This window comes from Ranitomeya variabilis, chromosome 5 (assembly GCF_051348905.1).
Source record: "Ranitomeya variabilis isolate aRanVar5 chromosome 5, aRanVar5.hap1, whole genome shotgun sequence".
Taxonomy (NCBI): Eukaryota; Metazoa; Chordata; class Amphibia; order Anura; family Dendrobatidae; genus Ranitomeya; species Ranitomeya variabilis.
The window spans coordinates 53,046,335-53,065,380 of NC_135236.1; the positions used below are offsets into that span (position 1 = coordinate 53,046,335).

General features: G+C 44.0%; 1 protein-coding gene across 4 annotated transcripts in view; it reads left to right on the forward strand.

The window, feature by feature from the left end:
- Positions 1-19,046, forward strand: part of LOC143774425 (potassium channel subfamily T member 2-like) — a 283,326-nt gene that overhangs the window by 44,566 nt on the left and 219,714 nt on the right. Inside the window, exon 1 of one of the 4 annotated variants that reach the window (XM_077262008.1) lies at positions 3,983-4,523. The exons of the other annotated variants lie outside the window; for them this stretch is intronic. Within the exon in view, the coding sequence (XP_077118123.1) occupies positions 4,465-4,523 (59 nt within the window). The 5' untranslated portion in view covers positions 3,983-4,464. Of the gene's footprint in view, positions 1-3,982; positions 4,524-19,046 lie in introns of those variants that run through there. 4 annotated transcript variants of the gene reach the window in all.

Genomic DNA, 19,046 nt, shown 5'->3' on the forward strand with positions numbered 1-19,046 from the left:
GCAAAAAAAAGGGGATATGAGATGGTTTACTGTATGTAAACCATGTCTCATATCCTGTCGGGTTTTTGTGAAGGAGAAATGAAAAGCCGGCAATTGAATTAGTGGCTTTTCACAGATATCTCGCTGAATTAAATATAAATACAGAATATATATATATGTGTCTCAATGACATATATATATATATATATATATATATATATATATATATATATATATATATATACTGTATATATGTTTTACCGAACATTTGAGCACATAAATCCATTAGATGTCGGTTTTGCAAGCCTGCGAGAAAATATCGCAGTACGGATGCCATATGGATTACATACGGAGGATGCCATGCGCAAAATACGCTGACACACCCTGCCTACGGATGACATACGAACCACTATTTTGGGAACATTTCTCCGTATTACGGCCGTAAAAAACGGACCGTATTGTCTTACGCTGAGTGTGACGCCGGCCTTACTATGTATTTCCAGCGCCCCTCCTGAGCAACCTCAAGGCTTGGATAGGATAGGACATTGGATTTGGCGGTGTAGGATGTCTGCTTTGGCTTCTATTAAATCTGCTGTTTGCGTAATTAAACGTTATTGCGGTGTCAGGCATCTGCCTATATTTACATAAATGTCTTATCTACGATTATCCGCAGACTGCGTTTGCGCTGACGAGTCGTGGCTTCCTCTGTCACCTGTGTATTCCCACCGCGGCCAGAAAAATTCTGGTTCCTTGATCAACCTGTCATTTAGGACTGACCAAGCTGGTCTCTGCTGCACAGTGCCGTGACCTGTAGGACCTTCAGCCTTGACATAAACACAATGGTGGAGCAGGGATCTGACGGCTCCCTGCTCCACCACTGTAGTAAACTGTATCTGTGCTCCCCAATCTCTTAGGACAACAGGACAGTTCCCCAAATTGTAGATTGTCCTACTAGATCCGAGACAGTGGGAAGGTATAATATTAGTTGCCACTTTTTTTTTGTCCCATGAACATCATGTATCATCTACAGTAATTTATGATCACGGGGTCCCTCACTGATCATTAAAATGAGAGTCTATGCTAAAACGCTGTTAGGCCGCAAGTCCCTATTTGATCGATTGGTCTCTTTACATGGGTAGCGCTGGCCGCCTCCGTTCTCTGAAGCGGGCCTTGTTCTCCTGTGTACCGTGCTTCCGCTCACACACACACACACACACTTCTCTTGGCTCTGGACTTGCTCACTTAGTTCTTGCCTCGGTCACTTAGCTCTGTTCGGTCTTTTATTCCGCTCTGGTCATTCAATTCTTTGCTTGCAGACACTCTGTTAGCGTTAACTGTGTGAGTCTTCTCACTTGACCGTCTCCTTACATCAGGACAGTCGTGGAAATGGGGGGCGTCTCACTGTCCTGGGACGTCTCACTTCCAGTTGAAAGCAATAGTGGAGCAGTGAGCCATCAGCTCTTTGCGCCACAATGCACCGCTGTCAATTGAAGCTCAATGCGAGAGGTGCGATCATGTATGCTCCATTGGGTCACACACAGCACAGAGTGGAGGTCTGGTCCTCTTGTGGGGACTGGGCTAGGTGAACATTTATTTTTAATTGCCAGTAGAGTGGAACAGCACGATGCTGGTGGTGAAAGGGCGCACTGTGGGTTATCATTCACCATGTGTAGGTATCACGCTGCGTGACAGGTACTGTCAGGGCATCACGTTTTGTGGAGGGGGTACTCTGAGGGAATCAACTTGTGGGGTAAGCACTAAGGGGCAACATATTATGTAGGGGGAACTTTCAGAGCATCATAATGTGTAAGGGAAGGACTGTGATGGCATCATAAAGTTTACTGGGGGGCAATAAAATGTAGATGTCATACTGTGAGGGTGGACATCGTTGGAAGATCAATGTGTGTAAGGGAGGCATTATGGGAACATCATAATTTGTACTAAACATAAGGCTGTGTAGGAGAATCACTGTGACAGCATTATACTGTGAGAGGGCGCTGTGAGGGCATTATTCTGTGTAAGTAGGGCGCTGTGAAGGCATTATTCTGTGTAAGTAGGGCTGTGGGGGCATTATTTTGTGTAAGTAGGGCACTGTGGGAGCATTATTCAGTGTAGGTAGGTCACTGTGGGAGCATTATTCTGTGTAAGTAGGGCACTGTGAGGGCATTTTCTGTGTAAGTAGGATGCTGTGGGGGCATTATTCTGTGTAAGTAGGGCTGTGGGGGCATTACTCTGTGTAAGTAGGGCTGTGGGGGCATTATTCTGTGTAAGTAGGGCTGTGGGGGCATTACTCTGTGTAAGTAGGGCTGTGGGGGCATTATTCTGTGTAAGTAGGGCTGTGGGGGCATTATTCTGTGTAAGTAGGACTGTGGGGGCATTATTCTGTGTAAGTGGGGCTGTGGGGGCATTATTCTGTGTAAGTAGGGCTGTGGGGCATTATTCTGTGTAAGTAGGGCTGTGGGGCATTATTCTGTGTAAGTAGGGCTGTGGGGGCATTATTGTGTGTAAGCAGGGCTGTGGGGGCATTATTCTGTGTAAGTGGGGCTGTGGGGGCATTATTCTGTGTAAGTAGGGCTGTGGGGGCATTATTCTGTGTAAGTAGGGTACTGTGGGAGCATTATTCAGTGTAAGTAGGGCACTGTGGGGGCATTATTCTGTGTAAGTAGGGCACTGTGAGGGCATCACAATATTAAAGGGAAGCACTGTTGAGGGCATCGTTTTTAGGGGCATCATAAAATGTATGGGAGCATTATGCAGTTGGAGGGTCATGCTGTGAGGTGGCCACTGAAGGACAATTATAATGTACCGTATAAGGGAGGCACTGTGGGGGTATCATAATGGGTGGGGGATACACTGTGGGTGTATCATATTGTATTGGGGGCGCTGTGGAGACATTATTCTGTGTGAGAGGGACACTATGGGGGCATCATTCTGTGTGGAGACAACTGTGGAACAATATTTTATGTGGAGGGGTATTGTGAGGGCATTATACTGCACGGGGGTCATAAACCTGGTATCAAACTGTGTCAGAACATTAATTGACAACAATAGCTATATCTCTTTTTTGTCTTTACAAGTTAGGAGATCTTGTGGTCATCCCATCTCCCTACCTCTCTATTCACACACTGGACTTTGGACCTGTTGATGGGATCGGCGGGGGTCCTTGCAACCTGACCCCCAGCAATCATGCCTTAATAATCTATCTGTGAATAAGAGATAAATGTTATATACAGGACAACCCCTTTAAGATACAGCTGAATACAATTTGATGGAAAGGATGGATGAAATGCAATATGGCCATCATTACCTGCCCCATAACACATTTTAATATCTGAAATTAGGACCACCTAGGAATACCCCTAAAATGACCAGAACCTATCCCAAAATGTCCACTTTGAGGTACAGTATCATAAACCCCACAATTTGGGATTGTCCAGGCCAAATCTGGATGGTTGGAAAGGATTCTTTACAGTTTATACAGAGATTGCCATTCAGCTTTCCAAGAGTCCTGAATGGCAAGTCTGCCTTATTATGGTGAACAATAGGCGATATAGAGTTATATATCACTGACAACCTTGTGGAAACTGTACTGATAGCCATATTGGTTGTCACCTAGCTTCCTTTCTTATACAAGTGTGTAACGAGACTTCCTGTCAGCCATTTTGGATGTCACTCTATTTACCATTTCAATTCTATTTTTAGCTGTATCCATTTCTAGGAAAAGCCATGTGACATCCAATATGGCCGATGTTAGGCTCTGTTCACATGTTGTGATCTAACACTTCACCCCAGAGCAGAAAAACAGAAAATCTGATTGACGGCTATAGGCGGCCATATTGTTTATCACCCAACTTTCTCAAAGAGAGATATTACTAAGAAAAAGATGCATAACATTCTTAAAGGGGAAGTCCTCTATACTTTATTTCTCCGTCTATCATGACATGGTTAGAGGGACATCTCTGTCACCGGTTCTAGGCCCCATTTCGGCGGAGTTAAGATGTAATACAATTTGTTGACAGCGGAGATGTCAGCTTGCTGCCGTCCATAGTCCGCCTATTGTCTTATAACGTTATTTTCCGCTCTCCCTATATTTAATTTAGAAAAGTACCAGGGCAGGCCTCCCTCGCACCAGCAGGCCTTTATCGCCATGGCAACCCCCCTCCATCCTAAGTGTCCCTGCTACGCTCTCAGTCATCCTAACGAGGTGACATCGTTAGGAGGAGAAAGGAAAAAGAACAAACCAGGAGCAGAGGCGATATAAACCTATTACACAATGGGGGAGGGAGTTAGACTGGAGCCAATTTGCTAACGAGCTCTTAATTTTTTTTCCCTTTAGTATTTTTCTTTGTAGAATAATACTTTTATTTATCCCTTTTATCGGTTTAGATTACTTTCGCCCAAACTGTCCGTAAATGGGGGAGAGAGTTAAAAATAGGACTGAGCGAGATCACCGGACACTCGGATGAGGGGGCAGGGGGGGCTTAAATGGCCGACCTAAAGTTTTTTGGCAGGTACAATGGGGCAGGAGGCACAATGGACCCTGGGTAAGTGACCTATTACTTCTATGGTGTCCAGTCCACGTTTCTTTTAAAGTCGAGCGCTTTAACCGTACTGAGACTACTTCTCCCTGTGTGTGACAGTCCTAGGCATGCTGAGAGTTGTAGTCTTACAGTGGTGGGAGGCCGCTCCTATAAATCCTCGTTCAGATGTTTGCCTTGTGTTTTTAAGTCATAATCGAGTGTTTTGCTGCTATTTTTTAGTAGATTTTTAAGAAAGTGTCCATTGATGATGACTCACGTTCGTTTTTACTCAGCAGATTACATTATAGCCCAAAAGTAAATTGTTTCTAGAATGAGGAGCAAAGCAAAAATGACGTCTGGGTGGGAACCAGTGCCTTAAAAGTAGCATAATAGTGGTTATATAATACCAGTATATTGCGAGGGTATGTGTGTGTGTGTGTGTGTGTGTGTGTGTGTGTGTGTGTGTGTGTATATATATATATATACAGTACAGACCAAAAGTTTGGACACACCTCATTTAAAGGTTTATCTGTATTTTCATGACTATGAAAATTGTACATTCACACTGAAGGCATCAAAATTATGAATTAAGACATGTGGAATTATAGACTTAACAAAAAAGTGTGAAACAACTGAAAATATGTCTTATATTCTAGGTTCTTCAAAGTAGCCTCCTTTTGCTTTGATGACTGCTTTGCACACTCTTGGCATTCTCTTGATGAGCTTCAAGAGGTAGTCACCGGGAATGATTTTCACTTCACAGGTGTGCCCTGTCAGGTTCAATAAGTGGGATTTCTTACCTTATAAATGGTGTTGGGACCATCAGTGGTGTTGTGCAGAAGTCCGGTGGATACACAGCTGATAGTCCTAGTGAATAGACTGTTAGAATTTGTATTATGGCAAGAAAAGAGCAGCAAAGTAAAGAAAAACAAGTGGCCATCATTACTTTAAGAAATGAAGGTCAGTCAGTCCGAAAAATTGGGAAAACTTTGAAAGTGTCCCCAAGTGCAGTGGCAAAAACCATCAAGCGCTACAAAGAAACTGGCTCACATGAGGACCACCCCAGGAAAGGAAGACCAAGAGTCACCTCTGCTTCTGAGGATAAGTTTATCCGAGTCACCAGCCTCAGAAATCGCAGGTTAATAGCAGCTCAGATTAGAGACCAGGTCAATGCCACACAGAGTTCTAGCAGCAGACACATCTCTACAACAACTGTTAAGAGGAGACTTTGTGCAGCAGGCCTTCATGGTAAAATAGCTGCTAGGAAACCACTGCTAAGGACAGGCAACAAGTAGAAGAGACTTGTTTGGGCTAAAGAACACAAGGAATGGACATTAGACCAGTGGAAATCTGTGCTTTGGTCTGATGAGTCCAAATTTGAGATCTTTGGTTCCAACCACCGTGTCTTTGTGCGACGCAGAACAGGTGAACGGATGGACTCTACATGCCTGGTTCCCACCGTGAAGCATGGAGGTGTGATGGTGTGGGGGTGATTTGCTGGTGACACTGTTGGGGATTTATTCAAAATTGAAGGCATACTGAACCAGCATGGCTACCACAGCATCTTGCAGCGGCATGCTATTCCATCCGGTTTAGTTGGACCATCATTTATTTTTCAACAGGACAATGACCCCAAACACACCTCCAGGCTGTGTAACGGCTATTTGACCAAGAAGGAGCGTGATGGGGTGCTACGCCAGATGACCTGGCCTCCACAGTCACCAGACCTGAACCCAATCGAGATGGTTTGGGGTGAGCTGGACCGCAGAGTGAAGGCAAAAGGGCCAACAAGTGCTAAGCATCTCTGGGAACTCCTTCAAGATTGTTGGAAGAACATTCCCGGTGACTACCTCTTGAAGCTCATCAAGAGAATGCCAAGAGGGTGCAAAGCAGTCATCAAAGCAAAAGGTGGCTACTTTGAGGAACCTAGAATATAAGACATAATTTCAGTTGTTTCACACTTTTTTGTTAAGAATATAATTAAACATGTGTTAATTCATAGTTTTGATGCCTTCAGTGTGAATGTACAATTTTCATAGTCATGAAAATACAGAACAATCTTTAAATGAGAAGGTGTGTCCAAACTTTTGGTCTCTACTGTGTATATATATATATATTTAAATATATATATATATATATATATATATATATATATATATATATATACTGGCTTATTCTGGATAGCATAGACCTTGGCAGAGTCCTTTCTCTGCAGGGCTCACCTGCAGTTATCCCGCACAGTCCTTAGCTCCTCCATGAGCTATGTGGGAGTTCCTGCTCTAAGAAGACACAACACACACCGACTCTCATGGCCAGGTATTTAACACCCATGTGATGGTCACATGACCTTGACCTCACACAGGTTCTGGCAGGACTCTGCAGGTGGAGATACGGTGGACCTCTGCCCACCCGCTCTATGAAGGTCCACTAAAACCAGTCCATAATATAGGTTCCTATTAACCCTCTCAGCACTTAGCGTGCTGGAGGCAAAAAACACACTGGTTTTAGATCACTGACTGCAGTATGCGCAGTGACACGTATCTCCCTTCACATACTGTGTCAGTGACTCTGTCACTATATATATATATATATATACACACACACACACACACACACACACACACACACACACACACACACACACACACACACACACACACACACACACACACACATAGGCAGTGGATATAAAACCCATGTTAAAATACCAGGTTTTTGTCTTGTAAAAAAAAAATCATCCCAAGAATAATCATTTCAGACCTTTTTTTCCACCTTTAATGTCGCCCATAGTCTATACAATTCAATTTTAAACTAAACTGATTTTTCTTTTGGGTGGAACAATAAAAATAAAGAACTAAAATAATGTGATTGCATAAATATTCACACCCTTAAACTAATACTTTGTTGATTTATGACAGCATTCAGTTTCTTTGGGTAAGAGTCTCTCAGCACAGCACATCTATTATTGGCGATTTTTGACCACTCTTCCTTGTTCCAAATCTGTAATATTGCGAGGCTATCTAATATGTACAGCGCCCTCTTCAGGTCAATCACTGATTTTCAATTGAATTCAGGTCTTGGCCATGGCAAAACTTTGTCCCTGATTCATCAAAGCAATTTTGCCTGATTTTAGATGTAAATTGCCTAGAAAAAATGCAAAATTTTTGCACAACTTGTTGTAGTTCACAAAATAATGTGACTTTTGGCATTCTTCAACAAAATGGGCGGAATAGGGGTGTGACGCTATAGCGTGTCTAATTTATGCCGAGCTAGTTAGGGACTGCAGTAAGATTTCTTGCGAGGATCACGGAGGTGCACGTCACTCTTCAGACGCTCTTGATTCATTAAGGGACTTGATGACGTCTTCATAGTGTCCATAATATATCTAATGTCGAACAGTTTTTGTACCGTTCTCCTGACTGATAACTTTTATCAATAAGATAATATTAGGGTTGAACAATTAATATAATGTTCAATTCTCTAGTTGCCTACTCCTGGCCTAATGGATATTGATCATGCGCACTAAAGGAATACACCAGACACAGTCAGCTGTAACTCTCCTTGATCAATGTGTGGCTCAGCTCCAAGAAGGGCATTTATTAGTGAAAACACAATGTTATATATCTCCTGTAAGGGGGCTCGGTTATCTCTAAAATGGGAGTGATCGGATGTATTTCATTGGTTAGTGGGTTGGGCATGAGCAAGTCCATGGGCGGATCCATGAGGTCATCAAGGTGGGTTGGTCCGTGAGGTCATCAGGGTGGGCGTCGCTGTGGGTGGATCCATGAGGTCATCAGGATGGGCGTCATCTTGGATACCAGACCATGTGGCATGCTAAAACAGGAAATGGCGGCCATCTTCAGTGTCTTCATTGTTCATCTTGGATACCAGAGCACATGGCTCTGGTATAGGAGATGGCAGCCATCTTAAGTGTCTTACTTTGTCTGAGGAAAACTTATGTAAGGTTAAACAATACATGTTATAGGTTGCTTCCCTCAATTACCTTATGTGTTGAGGTTAATTAAGTATTTGATCTTATGGCTCTCCTCAACAGTCCCCCCTAAATACTTTATTAACCTTTTCTTTTATCTTGATCCCACCGTGGTTCCCTAACCCATCGATGTTAAGTTTTATTATGACATCAGAGGCTTCATGACAATATGGATGCTATAGACACCAGAGAATGTGTGACCAATTATGGGTATACTGAGGAGGTATATCGGAGCGTGTTACCAGTGTCCTCGGGACTTCCCAACCTGCTGGATCTATTACTCTCCAATCTCCCATCTCCATGGTTCCTTAAAATACACATGTGACTAACCCTGATGTACACATCCTAGATCTGACCGTCTTGCCCGGGAGGGGGAATTGGAGTTTTCACCAGTTTGAGACAAGTTTTCCCTTGTGGAAAACCTCCCTTTGTAGCTGGACTTTGACAAGCAGGTCAGATCCTACTCTGTCCCTACCTGTCTAAGAAGTTTACAATGTGAGAGATGGATCCAGGAGGCGCTCAGCAACCCTGACTGAAGTAGGAGTAGTCAGGAGCACTTGGTAGGGACCCTCAAATCTCGACTCCAGGAATGTCTTTCTGATGAACGTCTTTACCAGCATGTAGTCACCAGGTTAGAAAGTATGGGTACCGTCACTGGAATCTGGACCTGGAATGGATGATAAAACTTGTGCATGTGTTATTGACAGTTCTTTAGTAACAACAATTACATGTTTTACGAGAGTATCACTTCCTAAGGCTAGCTGTTGTGGAAAATATTGACCCAACCTCGGAGGCCCCCCAAAAAGAATCTCGTATGGTGTGAGTTTGGTGGGACCCCTTGGAGTGTTTATGACTGAGTATAAGGCAACAGGCAAAATGTCTGTCCAAGTCTGACCTCCTGACTGGCTTTCAGTATATTATTTTTGAAGGTGCCATTCAGTCTTCCTACTTTCCCACTGCTCTGGGGTTGATATGGAGTATGTAAACCCAAATAACCAATGTTCATAGTTCCTTAGACAGTGCTGCAATGAATGCGGGTACTTGGTCACTCTCAATTACCTCTGGGACCCCATATCTGCAGACTACTTCAGTCATCAGTCTCTTAACAGTCACTCTGGCAGTCATGTTTGTTACTGGATAGGCTTCGGGCCATCCTGAGAACATGTCAGTCACTACCAGTACATACTCGTACTTCCCTACTTTTGGCATTTGAATGTGATCAATCTGAATCCTCTGAAAGGGATAAAGTGGTTTAGCCAAATGTTTCTGAGTAACTTTCTGAGGCGGTGCTGGATTGCATGTTGCACACACAAGGCAGGACTTGCAATATTTTTGGGTAACAGTAGAGATTCCAGGTGCCATATAAGTCTTTCAAATTAGGTCGTTCATCTGATTCTTGCCTCTGTGGGTGATACCGTGTGCCCATTCTGTCACTGAAGGGTACAGATTGCGGGGTAGACAGACCTTTTTGTTCATCCTCCAGACTCCATCTTCATCCTTTTTAGCTCCTCCTTCTTGCCATGACTTCTTTTCATCATCTGATGTCTTGTCTTGATGTAGATGGATGATTCTCATAAGAGAGCCTTTAGTCCCTTCTTCAGTGTCTTGTGACACGTACACCGCTGCTTTTTCTTTCCCGAATGGATGCACAGCATAGGTTTTTGCTGTTTTGTCAGCAAAGAAATTCCCCCTTGCTTCTGGAGAATCCAATCTCCCGTGAGCTTTGATCTTGATTACTGCAACCTCCAAAGGTAGATCTAGAGCGGCCACAAGTTCTTGTATGATAGCAGCATGTTTTACAGGAGTTCCACTGGACGTTAGGTATCCTCTGGCTGCCCAGATACTGCCGAAGTCATGAGCCACTCCAAAAGCGTATCTTGAATCCGTATAGATGTTGACCACCTTCTCCGTCGCTTCCTGACAAGCCAACGTCAAAGCTTTAAGTTCCGCTTCTTGTGCAGACATGTGCGGTGGTAGCGATCCAGCTGAGATGACCTGGTCATGTGTAACCACGGCATACCCCGTATGGAATCTTCCAGTTTCATCTGCAAATCTGGAACCATCAGTGAAGAACGTCAGGTCAGCATGTGGGAGTGGGTCTTCAGACACGCTTTTCTGGGAGGCTACTTCTTCATGCATTTGTTCAAGACAGTCATGATCCTCTGAGTGTGTAGAGGCAACTTCTCCGAGAGCATCAGTATCATCATCCACATCCCCCCTGGAAAGAGGAAGCAGCGTGGACGGGTTGAGGATGGTGCAGCGGACAAGAGTGACATTATCCGGAATCAAGAGGGAACATTGGAGTCTCATATGACGTTGTAGCGACAGGTGTTTAGGTTGAGTCTGGCCTAGAATAGCTTTTATGTCGTGTGGAGCCATTAAGAGAACCGGATGTCCTAAGATGATATCAGAAGTTTTGTCCAGAAGCATATGTGCAGCATGAACAGCTCTGAGGCAAGTCGGGGAAGCTTGAGACACAGAGTCCAGGCGGGCAGAGTAGTAGCCGATTGGTCTTGTTCTTCCCCCATGTTTTTGTGCTAGGACTCCGGAAGCATGTCCTGCTACTTCACTGACAAACAAGTAAAAAGGTAGTTGATAATTTGGGATTCCAAGAGCTGGTGCAGACTGTATGGCCTGTTTAAGAGCGTAGAAAGCTTCCACGGATTTAGTACATAGTGGAAACGCTGACGTCTTGAGGTCATCGTACAATGGCTGCATCAGCTTTGAGGCATCTGGAAACCTTTGGCAACAATAATAATTGATAGGTCAGCCAACTCATCCGAGGCCCTTGTCTTAGGTTCTTGGCAGAACTCAACACCAGAGTCCCATGTCTCGTCATGCTCCTGTAGAAAGGCATCGGCTGTTTTTCTGGATCTAGAACTTGGTTCAACAGAGTAGCAGCTTGCTGGGGTGTAAACTTGACATAAATGGTGGGCTCCTCAGACATGAGCATTGGCACTGTTGGCGGTGGCACCTGAGGCGGGAGTAGAGATGGCACCGGGAGTGCAGATGTAGTCCCTTGTGTATGAGGAGCCAGAGGAGGTAACAGTCCTGGAATGAGGGGCTCTATTTGGGCAGCTCCAGTATCATGGTGTGGGCTCCAGGTGACGCAGGCAGTCTTAAAAGCTTTAACAGTCCTGTCCTCATTAATGCGAGTTATTGCTGCATGAAGTTGCTGAGCACTAACGTCTGGATGAATAGGGTCATAAGTAGGGGTCACAGTGTGTATGATCATTCTACACGGAAGATTGCCAGCTTTAGTCACCGCTAAGTCCCCAACAGCTATCTGACCACATGACTCAACAATGATTTGACTGTCAGCTTGAATAGTCGTCCCTCCTGCTTCCACTATAGCTCTAGCTACACCTCCATTGTGCTCTAACCGAGAATTGGCAGCATTAACAATAGCGTATGTCTCTAATGTTATTATGTCACCCTTTCCCACCACTAACAAGGGTCCCTCAGGAAGTTCTTTTTCAAAAATAAGTTGCCAACATTCCCTCCCCTTTGTGCTTCCTGTGCTATTGGTATCCCCCTCCCAGATTGAGCCCCCCTTGTTACAGTTGCCACCGTCCCATACAGGTGTGCGCTTGGCTGCGAGACAGCCTGTGAGGTACCAGGTATAGGGTTATGTAGGCTGCGTGAGAGTGCTGTTGTGGAAGCATTGGGAGGAGAGGCCGCTGCTTGGAGCATCTCATGTGGGTGTGCGGCTAAATTGGCAGTGGAAGTGACAGTAGAAAGGGTAGGTGCTGGGGACGATCCAGGTGGGAGGACTGCTGGATTCACAACAGGAGTGATAGGGGAAAGGGTTGGTGCCCCATTGGAAACAACTGAGACAGGAAACATGGGTAAAGCCTGTTCACTTCCCGAAGGAATATAGTATTGGCCGTTAGTGGTCATTACTGGGTAACAAGGATTTGGTGATGTGGCGTGTAGCCTTAATCTGAGATGTTCACCACCAGGAGCAGCACATTCGCCATCCACAACATGGCCGCCGTCAGAATTATATTTACCACCAACAAGATGGCCGCCATCAGAATTATATTTACCACCAACAAGATGGCCGCCATCAGAATTATATTTACCACCAACAAAATGGCTGCCGTCAGAATTGTATTTACCACCAACAAGATGGCCGCCATCAGAATTATATTTACCACCAACAAGATGGCCGCCATCAGAATTATATTTACCACCAACAAGATGGCCGCCATCAGAATTATATTTACCACCAACAAGATGGCCGCCATTACATTTAGCACATGGCTCTGGGCCACCATTTTGGCTGCTATCACATTTAACACATTCGCCATTAACAAAATGGCCACCATTACATTTACCACATGGCTCTGGGCCACCATTTTGGCTGCTATCACATTTAACACATTCGCCATTAACAAAATGGCCGCCATTACATTTACCACATGGCTCTGGGCCACCATTTTGGCTGCTATCACATTTAACACATTCGCCATTAACAAAATGGCCGCCATTACATTTACCACATGGCTCTGGGCCACCATTTTGGCTGCTATCACATTTAACACATTCGCCATTAACAAAATGGTTTTGTAATACACAACTCAAAACTCTATTCTTTCTATTCCTTTTCTCTTCTACCCAATTTCCAATTTTTCCTTTTTTTTTTTTTTTTTTTTTTATATACAGACTTTCAGAGACTCTTTCTCCTGCCCTAGCAATAGACAACAATCCATTATCTTCTAGGATACCTTTTCTTTCTTTCAAGACAAGCTTACACTCCAGGGGCTGTAACCATCCCCCTTCTGGCATTCCACACAATTTCCACTAATGTGCATGAGTGTAACTTGCCATCTGAATTTGGCTTAGTGCCCATACGGCAGAACTGCATTAATTTCTCCATCTTTCTATAGATACACAGTATATATATCTATCTATCAAGATAACAAACACCAAACAAACAATAAGACGGGGGAGATGACTCAAACCTGAGATTCTAAAGGGAACTGAGTCTGCAGTACTCAGTTCCTATTGCTTCTTGTCACGTGGTCCCTGTCTGACTTCCGTGCTCCGTACTTTACAAACCAATTATTCCCTACTTTGTCAAATTGCTCCCTAACTTACCGGTCCCCGTGCAGAGTCAATTACTCGATGTCACGGGGCAAAAAAAGAAAAACTATAAATTTAATTGGCCCAAACTGAGCCAATTGCTCCAAGTTTCAATGAGCCGCTACACAATTTATTATGCCCGAACTGAGCCAATTGCTCCAAGATTTACCGGGCCCCCCTAGGCCGAGTCAATTACTCCAGGTCCTAGTCTCTCTTGTACAGAACTGAAAATCTTATCACAGGCGACAACCGTATACCACAGACAAAAATTATTTTTCTACACTTGCTTGCTTTCCTTCCCTAAAAAAAAACAAAAAAAAAAAACAAACTTGTTTTTCCCGTCCTACCACATGCTTTTCTTTCTGTAAACACTTGCTTATTCCTTCCTAGAAACCTGTCCTGTTCCAAACACAATGCTTCTCCTAACTACCAGTGTAAAAACCCGTTTTTCCTGTTTTATCACTTGCCTCTAGCCCTCTGTAAACACTTTTTTTTTTTTTTTTCTTTCTTAGAAACCTGCTTTGACTGTCCTTACACAATACTTCTCTTTAACTACTTATTAGTCATCTCCCCTCTTCACAACATGTAACAGGCAGTAGGCAACTAAAACATGTGACGGTTCTTGCAATTAAATGACCAGCAGCGGAGATACCCTTTCTGCCGTCTTACAGATACCAAGAAAACCGGACACGGTCAGGCAATCTGCACAGGATACCCCGAAGGACACAGGTAGAGACTACAGATTATAAAAAATCAGCAGACTTACCGTGTTCTGTTAAAGAGGTGATCAGTCTCCAGATTCGGGGTACTCAGTGCATCCAGCCGTTCCACCCGCCGGTTTTACAGGGTTCAGGGCTCTCCTCTGCTGGCCCCAGGTTGGGCGGCCAAATATTAGGGTTGAACAATTAATATAATGTTCAATTCTCTAGTTGCCTACTCCTGGCCTAATGGATATTGATCATGTGCACTAAAGAAATACACCAGACACAGTCAGCTGTAACTCTCCTTGATCAATGTGTGGCTCAGCTCCAAGAAGGGCATTTATTAGTGAAAACACAATGTTATATATCTCCTGTAAGGGGGCTCGGTTATCTCTAAAATGGGAGTGATCGGATGTATTTCATTGGTTAGTGGGTTGGGCATGAGCAAGTCCATGGGCGGATCCATGAGGTCATCAAGGTGGGTTGGTTCGTGAGGTCATCAGGGTGGGCGTCGCTGTGGGTGGATCCATGAGGTCATCAGGATGGGCGTCATCTTGGATACCAGACCATGCGGCATGCTAAAACAGGAAATGGCGGCCATCTTCAGTGTCTTCATTGTTCATCTTGGATACCAGAGCACATGGCTCTGGTATAGGAGATGGCAGCCATCTTAAGTGTCTTACTTTGTCTGAGGAAAACTTATGTAAGGTTAAACAATACATGTTATAGGTTGCTTCCCTCAATTACCTTATGTGTTGAGGTTAATTAAGTATTTGATCTTATGGCTCTCCTCAACAATCCCTTTGCTGTGTTGTCAGCTGTTGTTATCGGTCCGTGGCTATTACTATAAAGTTCAACTTAGAAAATGATAAAATCCTTCTAGAACAGCAAAACTTTATATGGGGTTAATCAGAATCCCTGTGAATGATGGTGGTCATACGCTGACTACTATATAACATGAGGGTAAATGTGATTGGCTAATTCTGAACACAACCCCATCCCCAATTATAAGAGGGTGTTCACACTTATGCAAACACATTATTTTAGTTATTGTTATTTTTCCCCTCTAAATTATATCAGTTTGTTTCTGAATGGATTTGTGCAGATTATGTTTGATATTAAAGGTGGAAAAAGTTCTGAAATAATTCTTGTTGGTATGATTTTTTTTTTTAACATGACAAAAAGCTGGCATTTTAACACGGATGTGTAGACTTTTTATATCCACTTTGTATATGTAATGTATATCATACTCCTATATATTATTATTATTATTATTATTATTATTATATACACATGTCTCACGCAGAAATCCCCATACTTACAGCCTTGGCTGTTGTCATTCAGGTTATTAATAGTCGTCTGAGGAAGGTTCTCAATGCACTTGGCCAAATCATCAAGATCCCCTGCTGGCAGCTGCCATTGTAATTGATGACCAATGACATCCCAGATGTGCTTGATGGGAGACAAGTCCGGAGACGTTGCAGCCATGGTAGCATGTTCAGGCCGTGGAGATTACTCACAGTATCACGATCATCGTGCGGTCTGATGTTATCGTTTTGGAAAACAACTAAATAATTGCCATATAGTGCTGAAATAATAATGATATAATAAATAATAATTGATGATATGTGTTTAGCCCAATACTGGGGACCTCAGAGCTGTAGCTTTAGTCCCACCTAAACATACAGGATTGTCCCCAACATTTATTCCATGTGCCCACTTTGGGTATATTTGCATAAATTTCCCTCATTTTTGTGGTCTCTTTCACAGGACCATCCTACACAAAATGGGGGGTTTAGAGATCTACCACTGACCGATACCAGAATACCTAGTCTTGCGTGGGGTTTACCCAAACCTTACCCCCTTTTATCCCAGTAATTACCTGATAATTAATGATAATCAGTATTATTAATGTCACTTTGCTTTGCCACAGATTTTGGCTTCAGGGTTTACACTTCTGGCTGGTCCCTAAGAGGTGGAAGTACTCCAGAAATTGACCCCTTTGCCTGTGATAGAACTGTGGCCAGGCTACAGAGGGGAACCAGGGCCAAAAGCATATTAAAGAAGATCTGTCATCTGCCATAAATATGTATTTTTTTTCCACCCGGTGTAAATGCCGCTGTTCTCCTGAATCCGGCGTTGTGTTTCTTTAGTTCCTACGCCTCTGCGTTCCAGAGATATGGCCTCCTCTTCCTTGTACCTATATCTAGTCTTGTTAGCCATTGGGGTGGATCAGTATGAAGATCTCCATAGAGAACACGTGATGACCACACCCACATGGCTAAGAAGAAAAGATCTACGTACCAGAAAGAAGGGGTTGTATCTCAGGAACGGAGAGGAGCAGGAACACAAGAAAAACATCACCGGATTCAGGAGAACAGCGGCAATTACACCGGCTGAAAAAATACATACCGTATTTATGTCAACTTGACTGGTCATGGTCAAGGGCTGGCAAACTAAAGAATTGCTCAGAGACCCATTTTGCTAGGTGCTCTAATAATGCAGCCTGAGCGGTTACATCAGCTTTTATTGGTCTACTTAGGTTTATCAGCTGCGTATATCTCTCTTCTGTGCTGATATTTTGTGACAGTGTGTCAGTACAGGTATATTGCATTAGCCTGGCGCCCAGGCCGTTCAGCTAAGCTATTTATTCCCATTACTGATTGATGTAACCGCTGACGTAAATGCCCCATGAGATAAATGGCACGGTTACATATATCGCGTGGGGCCAAATGTCAGACAGCATTGATTCTAAAGTATTTGGGGTCAATCAAGTATAACCGCTGCCATGTCAGCCGGCAGAGACATTTAAAGGGGAAAGCCCACCTCAAATTCCCTGACGTGTAAGTGCGAGACAGTGAGAGTCTAGTTTTTTATTTCTAGATTTGCATTGAAAAGCCTCGTCCTGCTCACACAGCTGTAATGTAGTGAGGCATCAGCCATGGGCGAGGTACTCGTCTTCCACGCCCCGAAGTGCTGTATGAAAACAGGGGGTCCTGGCTTTGTATGTGGCCCAGCTATGCGTAGCAGAAATCATCATCTCAGTGATTGACAGCGGCATTTAACATGTTAACAGCCGCGGGTGGATCACGATTCCACCTGTGGCTGTTAGGGGCACATGGCAGCTGATGAAATGATCTTTCGGGTAAGATGTGGGCTCAGCGCTGGATCCAGCAATCAAAGGGGGGGAAAGGTAGATGGCTTTGGACTTACCTATACATCCAAGGTCATTAAGGAGTTAAGTGCGAGAGACCCCAGTTAAAAAATTATCTTTTTACTGAAGAATAAGTTTGTATGAATGGTATACAGCAGACAGTAGGCATTTATCTTCCAGGACGTTTCATCGAAAATGTTTTTTTCTTTTTGCTCACTGCTTCGGAATCATCCCTCATTCTCAATAACGTCACTACAGTCCAGTAAGCAAGAATTCAGGACTCCAACCCTTGGTTCCGAGTCCTTTTCTCCTTAGGAGAATTTTCTGTGCCACAATTTCCCTTTTCGTTCTGACCGATAACTCTGTACTGTCCCACTAGGCTTCCTGCCCCAGGCCCCAATACTTCTTCCTTCTATTTCTATTCCGACTCCAGACTGCAGTGCTATTCACTTTTGTCTCAGTTGTCTCTTCTCTACAGGGCCTGCAGGGTGAGTATATTTGGCCCACCATGCCTCCTCCCGGCATCACAGTTTACTAAGCCCCCATAATATCTTGACATCTCATGAGGCCTGCTAGCCCTTGCTCAAAATCCGGATGTCATGAAGACCTAGTCACTAGACCTCATGGCATGTTATGACATTGTGTGGGCCTTCACATGCAAACATGAAACACAGAAATTTAACTGCATTACTGCACTAAAAAATATGAAAAATGAGAGCGTTTAGCGCATAAAAAAGGCCAATTTTATGTGTACCTGGTAGCCACTTTACGGCATCTCTCTTATACCAGGTCCTACGCTAATAATAGCGTAGGACCTGGTATAAGAGAGATGCCGTAAAGTGGCTATTAGGTACACATAAAATTGGCCTTTTTTATGCGCTAAACGCTCTCATTTTTCATATTTTTTAGTGCAGTAATGCAGTTAAATTTCTGTGTTTCATGTTTGCATGTGTTAGCGCTGCAGTGTGCTGCCTTTTTTGCTTGACAGTATAGGAGTTGGTGACTCTAAGGTTCAGCACCTGTTCACACTTGATCTATGTTTGGATGTGACAGTCAGTTTTTTCAAATGAATTGTGTGGGCCTTGTCACCAGACCTCATAAGATGGTTTGACATTGTGGGCCCCTTGTCACTAGACCTCACAAGTTGGTTTGACATCATGGGGGCCTTGTCACTAGGCTTCACGAAATGTCATGACGCTATGGGAGCCTTGGCACTAGACCTCCCAGGATATTTTTTACGTCAGTGGGCCCAGTAACTAGACCTCACAGGATAGCAGGACGTTACAGGGACCTAGTCACTGGACCTCTTGAGATGTCATCGCTAGGCCTGATCAAGATGTCATAATGTCTAGGAGGCCTAGTGATCATAAGAGGCTCTTATGATGTCAGCATTCGCATGCACTTGAGTCGCACGCCAGGGCCGTGGGGTACTCGGTATCGGGTCCGGTACTTAAAGGGATGTGTCACGGCGGTGGTGACCCTGTCTGTGGCCCTGGGCGCCCATGTTAAAGGGACGGTCTTTGAAGGGGTTAGTTGAATAATAAAAGTTTGTGATACCACCTTTGGTATTCGGTCAGGGGTGACCGACGCTGTTTAAAGGGGTCCACTGGGGT